Source organism: Plecotus auritus (genome assembly GCF_963455305.1).
Source record: "Plecotus auritus genome assembly, chromosome: 5".
NCBI classification, from domain to species: domain Eukaryota; kingdom Metazoa; phylum Chordata; class Mammalia; order Chiroptera; family Vespertilionidae; genus Plecotus; species Plecotus auritus.
Genome location: NC_137776.1, coordinates 10,341,581 through 10,352,615, shown reverse-complemented (window position 1 = coordinate 10,352,615; position 11,035 = coordinate 10,341,581). Strand labels below are relative to the sequence as shown.

The 11,035-nt window shown below is 38.4% G+C and overlaps 1 protein-coding gene across 1 annotated transcript; it reads right to left on the bottom strand.

The window, feature by feature from the left end:
• Positions 1-1,238: 1,238 nt before the first annotated feature.
• Positions 1,239-10,835, bottom strand: NDUFB3 (NADH:ubiquinone oxidoreductase subunit B3). The gene is made up of 3 exons (XM_080668691.1): positions 10,765-10,835; positions 6,243-6,390; positions 1,239-1,531 (listed from the first exon to the last, which is right to left on the bottom strand). The coding sequence occupies exons 2-3, from the start codon at positions 6,386-6,388 to the stop codon at positions 1,375-1,377; spliced, it is 303 nt and encodes a 100-aa protein (XP_080524817.1). The 5' UTR covers positions 6,389-6,390; positions 10,765-10,835; the 3' UTR covers positions 1,239-1,374.
• Positions 10,836-11,035: the final 200 nt, after the last annotated feature.

Below are 11,035 nucleotides of genomic sequence, written 5' to 3'. Positions count from 1 at the left end.
AGTTGGGAGAGATCAAGCCTGCAGGGGAGGGCAGTTAGGGGTGACCAGGCTGGCAGGGGAGCACTTAGGCATCAATCAGGCTGGCAGGGGAGTGGTTAGGGGGTGATCAGGCTGGCAGTCAGAAGCGGTTAGTGACAATCAGGAAGGCAGGCAGGTGAGCAGTTGGGAGCCAACAGTCCTGGATTGTGAGAGAGATGTCCCAGATTGGAGAGGGTGCAGGCTGGGCTGAGGGACACACCCCCTGTGCACAAATTTCATGTACCAGGCCTCTAGTATCACAATAAAGAAAAATGAACATGATACATAGTCAATCAGAACTGGGCAGTTAGTACCCAATAGTATAATACTGTATAGGTCTCTCTAATCACCTGTAGGAGATAGTAAAAGCAGCAAGGCCAACCCCCATTTACAAACGTGTTCATACATCCATGTTCACAGCCACATTATTTATAATAGCTAAAATGTGGAAGTAACCCAAGAGTCCATCAATGAATGAATGGATAAGCAAATTATGACATATACATACAATGTGATATTACTCAGCTTTAAAAAGAAAGTAAATTTTGATATATGCTACAACATGGATGAAACTTGGGGACATTAGGCTAAGTGCGATAAGCCAGTAACAAAGAGTGTGTAATTCCACTTACTAGTACATGAAGTGCTTTATAGAGAAGTCAAAATCATAGAGATAGAAAGTCGAATGGTGGTTGCCAGGTGTTGATGAAAGGGGGAATAGAGAATTATTGTTTAACTAGAGGCCCGATGCACGAAATTCGTGCATGAGTAGGCCTTTCTTCCCCCAGCTGCCAGTATCAGCTTCCCTCTGGCACCCAGGACCTGGGCTTCCCTCTGGCCCCTGCTTCTTCCTGAAGGATGTCTGGTCTAATTAGCATATTACCGTTTTATTATTATAGAAGATAGATGGGCATAGACTTTTAATTTTAAAAGATGAAAAGAGTTATGGAGATGGATGATGGTGATGGTTGCACAACATTATGAATGTATTTAATACCAGCAACTGTACACTAAAAAATAGTTAAGATGGGAAATTTTATCACTATTTAATTTTTTTAGACACTGTCCATTTAAACATACACATTTGTTGAAATATATGCTGGCTGGCTGCCATGTAGAGAATGCACTGCTATGTGTACCTCAACCACCACATGTTCTAAAGCAAATCTGATATGGTTTGAAACTTTTTTTTTATTTTTTTTTAAGAATGACAAAACCAGACTGGAACATGTATTCTTTATTAAATCTTACTAGTATTCTTTAAGGGACAAACACACAGATGAGTAGGCTACAGTGAAGAAATCTTATTTTAATAACAGAGTTAAGAAGTCACTAAGATACTTCCAGGTATTATCTTCAGTGATGCTTCTTATCTTTATTCTGGGACTCCAGAAAATATTCAACCCCTACAGCTACCACAAATGCAGCAAATCCCCATTTGAATCCTTTTAACATTGCACCAACAAAGGTAACATTGTCTGCAAAGCCACCCATGTATCTCCAAGCTTCATTGCTAGAAAAAAAAAAAGGGCAAAGATTATAATCACATACATACACATTCACTGAGTAAAATACATTTAATTTTCATCTTTTTTTAAATATATTTTATTGATATTTTACAGAGAGGAAGGGAGAGGGATAGAGAGCTAGAAACATCGATGAGAGAGAAACATCGATCAGCTGCCTCCTGCACACCTCCCACTGGGGATGTGCCCACAACCAAGGTACATGCCCTTGACCGGAATCGAACCCGGGACCCTTCAGTCCGCAGGCCGACGCTCTATCCACTGAGCCAAACCGGTTTCGGCTAATTTTCATCTTTTTTAACAGATGTAAATGCAACCTTTTATAAGACCATCTAAATGGACCACAATAGGTATCTTTCTGTGACATAGGATAATTAGGTCTATATGCCCGCGTTTTACATATAAAGTAGAAGAAAAAACACTTGATTTCATATTCACAGTCATAATACTCAGGATTTTCACAAAATCCTCAAATGCAAGACTTTCTTTGGCCCTATCCATCACAGGTCAGCTGTGTGGCTTTGCCTATACTAGTCATTACAGCACCGTGGACAGAGGTAGAGTATTAACCTTTGCTCTGCCACTTACACTAGATTCACAACCTTTTAGGATGGGCAAGTTACTTAACCTGTCAAGGCCTGCTTCCTCTCCTACTCAGTGATGACTATCTACCTTATAGTATTGTTATAAAGAATAAACAGCTCTAACTGGTTTGGCTCAGTGGATAGAGCGCCGGCCTACGGACTGAAAGGTCCCAGGTTCGATTCCAGTCAAGGGCATGTACCTTGGTTGTGGGCACATCCCCAGTAGGAGGTGTGCAGGAGGCAGCTGATCAATGTTTCTCTCTCATCAATGTTTCTAACTCTCTCTCCCTCTCCCTTCCTCTCTGTAAAAAATCAATAATGTATATATATACAAAAAAAAAAAAAAGAATAAACAGGGTGATGTGTGATATATTTTGGCACAGAGTATGTAACACTTGACATTATTCTTACTACTAATAAATTTCTCTGTCACAGCAGCCTGAAGTTTAGAAGACTGATTTCCTGCTCTGGCAATCATTCTTCTGAGCACCCTAAACAGAGGTGTAAACAGAAGTCAGAAACCTCTCCTGAAAAAAGTCTTCTCTCACAGGCAGCGATAAGTGAGTGGGAAAAAATCATGTTATGAAGAACAAAAACCACTTAACTAAAGATCTGACTTATTAGAAAATATGAGCTAATCAAATACAATTTAGATACCAAAGTCAGTCAAAGACATTAGAAGAAAACTATAGAGTAATATCCCTCATGAACATAGATGCAAATATTCCTTTTTATTTTTATTTATTTTAGATGCAAATATTCTTTTTTAAAAAAATATATTTTATTGATTTTTTACAGAGAGGAAGGGAGGGGGATAGAGAGCTAGAAACATCAATGAGAGAGAAACATCAATCAGCTGCCTCCTGCACATCCCCCACTGGTACATGCCCGTGACCGGAATTGAACCTGGGACTCTTCAGTCTGCAGGCTGATGCTCTATTTACTGAGCCAAACCAGTTAAGGCTAGATGCAAATATTCTTTTCTTTTTTTTTTTTTTTTAAATATATTTTATTGATTTTTTACAGAGAGGAAGGGAGAGGGATAGAGAGTTAGAAACATCGATGAGAGAGAAACATCGATCAGCTGCCTCCTGCACACTCCCCACTGGGGATGTGCCCGCAACCAAGGTACATGCCCTTGACCGGAATCGAACCCGGGACCCTTCAGTCCGCAGGCCGACGCTCCATCCACTGAGCCAAACCGGTTTCGGCTAGATGCAAATATTCTTTTTTTTTTTTAAATATATTTTATTGATTTTTTATAGAGAGGAAGGGAGAGGGAGAGAGAGTTAGAAACATCAATGAGAGAGAAACATCAATCAGCTGCCTCCTGCACACCCCCCACTGGGGATGTGCCCGCAACCAAGGTACATGCCCTTGACTGGAATCGAACCTGGGACCCTTCAGTCCACAGGCCAACGCTCTATCCACTGAGCCAAACCAGCTAGGACTAGATGCAAATATTCTTAACAAAATTTTAGAAAATTGAATCCAGCAATATATATAAAGGATAATATATCATGATGAAATAGAATTTATCTTAGGAATTCAAGATTGGTTTAATCTTTGAAAAATCAATAAGATTAATTCATCATATTAACAGAATAAAAGAACTACGTGAGCATCTCAATAGATGCAGAACAGTCAAGAATGTCCATTTACACCACTTTTATTCAACATTATACTAGCAGTGTTAGCCAGTACAATAATGCAAAGAAAATAGAAATTAAAAGTTTATAGATTGAAAAGGAAGAAATAAAACAAGTATACACAAAGTGATTACTTATGAAGTACAGTCTAAACAATGTGTAAAAAAAAAATGTTGGAACTAAAAAGTGAATTTAGCAAGGGAACATGATACAAAGTCAACATATAAACCCCAATTGTATTTTTATATATTAGCAAGAAACTAGAAATTAAAGTTGAAAATACCATTTACAATACTATTAAAATATGGAAAAACTCAGGATAAATTTAATAAAATATTACAAGGCCTAAATATAAAGCAATAAAACACTGCTGAGAAATTAAAGAGGGTCTAAATTGTTCATAGACTAGGAGATTCTATAGTGTTACGATATCGATTATCCTCACTTGAGCTATAGATTCAATTAAAATCCAAGAAGGCTTTTTGTAGAAACTGAAACACTCAACCTAAATTTTAAATGTAAATGCAAAGAACCTAAAATAGCTTTTTTAAAAAATGGAGATCTTATGCTACCTGATTTGAAGACAGTGTAGTATTGTCATAAGGGTGGACATATTGATCAGGGTCCAGAAATAGACCACACAGATATTGTCAATTGATTTTTTACAAAGGCATTAAGGTAAATCAATATGGGAAAGACAGTTTTAGCAAATGGTGCTGGAACAACTGGATGCCCAAATGCAAAAATACTTTCATCCTCACCTCACATGATATAAAAGTAACAGTATAAAAACTTCTAAGAGAAACCACAGGAGAAAATTTAGGGTGCAAAAAGCACAAACCATAATAGAAAAGTGCCAGATTGGGACTTCATCAAAATTTAAAACTCTTTGAAAGACATGATTTTAAAAAAATGGAAAAAATAAGCCACACTCTTAGGAAAAAACATTTGTAGCCCAGCCAGAATGGTTTAGTGGTTGAGCATCGACCTATGAACCAGGAGGTCATGATTTGATTCCTGGTCCAGTCCAGGCATATACCCGGGTTTCAGGCTCGATCCCCAGTAGGGGTGTGCAGGAGGCAGTCAATCAATGATTCTCTCTCATCATTGATGTTTCTCCCCCCACTTCTCTCTCTCTCTCTCGATCCCTTCCTCTCTGAAATCAATAAAAATATATATTTTTAAAAATAAATATTAAAAAATAAAACAAAAAACATTTGTAAAATATATATCTGATAAAGGACTTAAATGTTAAAAATATATAGAGAACTCTCATCTGTGTATATAAAAGGCTAATATGTAAAGTGTCCCCTTGGGAGTTCGACCGGGAGACCAGGAGTTCGATTGCTTGCTATGATGTGTGCTGACCACCAGGGGGCGGCGTGGAACAAAGGAAGGCCCTGGCTGCTGCCAGCCGGAGAAGGGAGGCCCCAGCCGGCAGCCAGAAGGCCCCGATTGGCCCTGATCACTGGCCAGGCCTAGGGACCCTCCCCATGCATGAATTTCGTGCACTGGGCCTCTAGTAATTCAGTAAAAGAAGACAAACACCCTGATAAATAAATGGGCAAAATATGTGAATAGCCACTGCACCAAAGGGGAGCAGGGGGAAAGCACTAATGACAAATAAGCACTGGAAAAGAATGTTACGATCATGTCTTCATGGAACCATGGAAATGCAAATTACAATCACAAAGAGGCACAACTTTCACTAAAATGGCTAAAATTAAAAGACCAATAATACCAAGTATTGATGAGGAGGACATTGAACAACTGAAATTCTCATACATTGCTGGTGAGGATGCAAAATGGTACAGCTACTTTGGAAAACAGTTTGGCAGGTTTCCTATGAAAATAATCACACACTTATGAGATGATCCAGAAATCCTACTCTTAGAGAAATGAAAACATCATGTTCACTCAGACTTGTATTTGATTGGTTATAGCATCTTTACTCCTAACGGTTAAAAACTGGAAACAACACAAATGACAATTAATTGGTGAACTGCAAACAAAATGAGGTCTACGCACACAGTGGATATTGCTCAGCAGTCAATAAGGAAGGAACGAGGGATACAAGCTAACAATGCGCCTAAGTCTCCAAAGCAGTATACCAAGCGAAGGTGGCCAGGAAAGGGTGGAGACAAAGCAGGTCAATGGCTGCCAGGAGCAGGGGCAGGATGACACTGAGTGTGAAAGGGGCACGAAAGAACGTTTGGGATGACAGAAATAGTTTATATCATGGCTGTGGTGGTTACATGATTGTATACATTTATCAAAGCTCATGGAATTAGACACTTAAAATGGGTGAATTTTACTGTATGTAAATGGTACTTCAACAAAACGGATTTTAAAACTTTAATGTAAAAAGCCATTTTCAATGCTTGTTTTAAAGGGGAATACATGAAAAAGAAACAGATAACGATTCTCTACGATAAATTCTATCTAAATTATTTAATGATTCTTACCGGCCCCATGGATCCTTGAGCCCCTGTGCCGCCAGCTTCTCCTGCACAATTTCTAAGGGTGTCCCTTCGATCTTCCATTTTCTATAATCTGGAAGTTCCATTTTACCATGACCATGCCCATGCTCATGTTCATGTCCATGGGCCATGTCTATAGGAAAAGATTAAAGAGAGAAATATGCACATTGTAGCTATCAAATAACCAAGTTTACTACTACTGTTTTAAGGTAAAACGTTTAAAATTAACGTTTTAAAGAGAGAACTAATAAAACAGCATGTTATTACATAACCAGTGTATGTTCACAGTTAGGAAACACACACATATAAAATAATTAAAAAGAAAAATGATCAATAATCCCATCACTCAGAGATGACCATTTATTTTGTTTATTCTTTTCTCCATTAAAATAATGAAATACATTCAGTGTCTGTCAATAAATGTGCCAGGTGCCCTAAAGTACTTTACACATATTAACTCTGTTACTTCCAAAGCAACTACTTGAACTTAAATTACAATTATCATCTTCATTTTACAGATGAAGCCAATGAGGGTGCGTGGAGGTAACTTTCCGGAGGTAACAGAAATCATAAACGGCACAACTGGGTTTGGAACCTTGCAGTTTGGTTTCAGAGCGCTTGTTCCTAACTTCTAAGCATTTCTTTTAGTCCTTTCGTTATTCATAGAATGCATAATGAAGATGTTTTACATACTGATTGGTTACTTTCTTTAATGATCCTATTAAAATACAGCATTATTGTGTTTAAACATATACATGATCGCATGAACTTTTTCTGTAAAGAGCCAGATAGTACATATTTTAGATGATGTGGGTACTTATAAAGCAAGAGAAAACAACTTTCCACAAATATTTTGTTGATAACATTCAAAACATAATAACGGAGTATATATTTTTTGTAATACAGGTCTACTGATGAGGAAAACAGAATTTTGGGGGGGATAATATTTTGCTTAACTAGGGCTTAAAGTTTAGTATTCCTTAATGTCAAACTGATTGTACATGATTGTCTGTAAAAAACATTATTAACTGATGTCCCGTACACAAAATAGGCAATGGGTTGAATTTAAAAAAAAAATAACATGTTCTTTTAAATTGATTTTTTAAAGAGAGAAAGGGAGAAAGAAAGGGGGCAGGGAGTGGGGAGGGTGGGAGACAGAGAGATACACTTATGCACCCCACAGGGGATGGAACCGCAACCTGAGCATGTGGCCTTCTCTATCTATCTATCTATCTATCTATCTATCTATCTATCTATCTACCTATCTATCTGCCATCATCTATTTGGCTCCGTGGTTGAATGTCGACCTATGAACCAGGAAATCATGGTTCGATTCCTGGTCAGGGCACATGCCCAGGTTGTGGGCTCCGTCCCCAGTAGGGGGTGTGCAGGAGGCAGCAGACCAATGATTCTGTCTCATCATTGATGTTTCTATCTCTCTCTTCCTCTCCCTTCCTCCCGGAAATTAATAAAAATATATTTTTAAAAAAAGGACCCCTTTTTAATTGTTAAGTTTGTTTCCTTAAATAAAATATGCCCTCAATAGTAACATAAAGACTTCAGTTTTACTAGTATTATTTTTATACATAACATAAAAATAAACTTCAGCTCCACTTTCACACCCAGGGGGCGAGAATGTGACTTAGCACAACCACTCTGAAAAACTGTTTGGCATGACCTAGAAAAGCTGAACATTTGAATACCTTATGGCCTAGCAACTCTACTCCTAAGTTTATATACTCTAGATCTGCACTGTCCAATATGGTAGCCACTAGCACTGGAATGTGGTTAGTGCAACTGGGGAACTAGACTTCCTATTTAATTTTAATTAATTTAAATTTCAAAATTGATTCTCAAGTTAATTATTGGAAAATTTAGAGTGTATTTCGGACAATTTGGGTATACGGATTTACTTTATCAACAGTAAATCTGATAAAATATAAACATAGATCAAGTGTTTATGAAAATTTAGCATAAAACATTCTATAAGTGTAAAATATATAAATCTTAAAGACAGTATGAAGAAAACAAAATATTTGATTAATAATTTTTAACACTGATTATATTAAATTAATTTTATGTTTCTTTTTATCTTTTTAATATGGTTACTAAGAAATTTTAAATTAAATATATGGCTTGCATTATATTTTCATTGGACTACACACTGCTTTACTCTTGCATGTATATAACAATAGATATATTTCATAAGAACCTTTTAAACCACATTATTGATGCTAGCCCCAAATTATAAACAACCCAAATACTCAACAATGGATTAATTATGAAATAGAAACCTATGGAATATTAGACAACAAAAAACAACATGCAACAGTGTGAATGAATCTTATAAATATGATGAGAAAGGGGTGAGTCATAATACATATACTTTGATCCCTTCAATATAAATTGAAGAACCTAACAATTCATTTTTTAGGAATGCAGTGTAGATAGAAATGAAATGAATGCTTGAAACAAGTGAATGCTTATCACAAGTCAGGATAGTAGTCACCCCTTGGTGGAGGACATAAAATCAGAGCTTCTAAGGCAGTGTTTTTCAACCTATTCTTAATTCTTGTACGCCAAAGGAGCTTTTCTGGACAGTTGTTTTCCTTATCACATTCTCACTCCTCTCCCCCAATGAAATTTCAACACTACAGATATATTATATACATGTTTATGTACTATGGCTTTTTTGGGGGGGCCACACACCACAGTAGTATCTATGATTTTTACACACACTGTCCATCCTCTCAGAACCAATTTTCATCTGCTTGAAGGCCAATCACTTGTGTTGAGAAGGCATGTTCTAAGCAGTGGTCGGCAAACTCATTAGTCAACAGAGCCAAATATTAACAGTACAACGATTCAAATTTCTTTTGAGAGCCTAATTTTTAAAACTTAAACTTCTTCTAATGCCACTTCTTCAAAAAAGACGCGCCCAGGCCGTGGTATTTTGTGGAAGAGCCACACTCAAGGGGCCAAAGAGCCGCATGTGGCTCGCGAGCCGCAGTTTGCCGACCACAGTTCTAAGGTATTAGCAATGCTTTATTTCCTAACTGGAAGGGTGAGTACACAAGTGTTTGCTTAATTAGAATTCTTTAAAAAGTATTAATGTTTTATACACCCTTCTGTTACGTATACTTCACAGTAAAAGGGAAAATTAGATAAAGTGACAAATTATGCCAAGGACTCAACAACAGGTGATTATTTCCAGTTCAGAGTTGTTCCAACAAGAATAGCAAGGAAGTTAGTTCCACAAAGAAAACCCATGTAATCATGAAAATTTAAAAAGCTATCTACCTATGTTTGGAGTGAACCTATAATACCAACCTCCACTAAAAGGGGCTGGAATCCCTAAGAAGGAAATAAGAGGATAATACCACTTACAACATATGTAATTTTACCGTTTACCAAAGACTTTCAAGCATACACCCTAATTTCCTCTCATTTTTAAAAGCGTGGATACTATAAGAACATTAGGAAATAAAAGACGAATGAATTTTCAGTGTTCCTTCCAGTCCCTGCACCTATGTACATGTAATTTTAAAGTAGTAAAAATTTTAGAGTAAATCGCTCTAAAAATGGATGTGACTTTGTACCCTGCCTTTTTCACTTTAACATCATGTCCAAAACATTCATAGCAGAAAAAAAATCTCACTTAAAACTATACATATTTGTGAGGCAGGCATTAAAATTACTCCTTTCACAATTTTTATTAAAAAATATATTTTATTGATATTTTACAGAGAGGAAGGGAGAGGGATAGAGAGCTAGAAACATCGATGAGAGAGAAACATCGACCAGCTGCCTCCTGCACACCTCCCACTGGGGATGTGCCTGCAACCAAGGTACATGCCCTTAACCGGAATCGAACCCGGGACCCTTCAGTCCTCAGGCCGACGCTCTATCCACTGAGCCAAACCGGTTTCGGCTCCTTTCACAATTTTTAAAAAATATGTATTTTTACTGATTTCAGAGAGTAATGGAGGAGAGATAGAAACATCAATGATGAGAATCACTGATTGGCTGCCTCCTGCAACCCCCACACTGGGGATTGAGCCCGCAATCCAGGCATGTGCCCTTGACCGGAATCGAACCTGGGACCCTTCAGTCCACAGGCTGACGCTCTTCCCACTGAGCCAAACTGGCTAGGGCCCTCCTTCACACATTTTTGATTTGGGGGCTGTTCTGCCTTTATTCAACTCAAAGGTAAACAAACAAACAAACAAACAAACACAACACGGGACAGGGGTGCTGCTGGTGGCAGAGTAGGAAAAAGGCATCTGGACTGAATAACCCCGGTCATTCCCCCTGTATCCTTGTACAACCACCCCCACCACCCCAGGACTTCACAGTTCTCCCCCGCTAGTTCTTCGATCTCCTTCCCTCCGGAGCCACACACCCTCATCATCCTTCTTTATTTTGTCTCTCCCTTTCTAAATCCCCCGGAATAGATATCTCATTCCTATTTCCAGTCAAGAGATCGCCCACCAGCTCTCTCATTTACCTGACAGCAATCTGACCTCTCAGGACACTCAATAGTCAACTCTCCAGCCGGAGCCAACCGGAAGCGGAAGTTGTCACCTGGAGTTCCTTCCGGCAGGAAAGCCGAGAAGCCATGTAACGTTCCGGTACGGGGTCACAGACTTACGGACCAGGTGGAGATGACGCGAAGGAGACTGGCAGTCGACATTTCCCCCCGTACATCTGTGCATCTGTCGTCTAACGACGATCAGAGCCATTGTGGAGGACAGAAGGGCGGGGCAGAGGCGACGTTT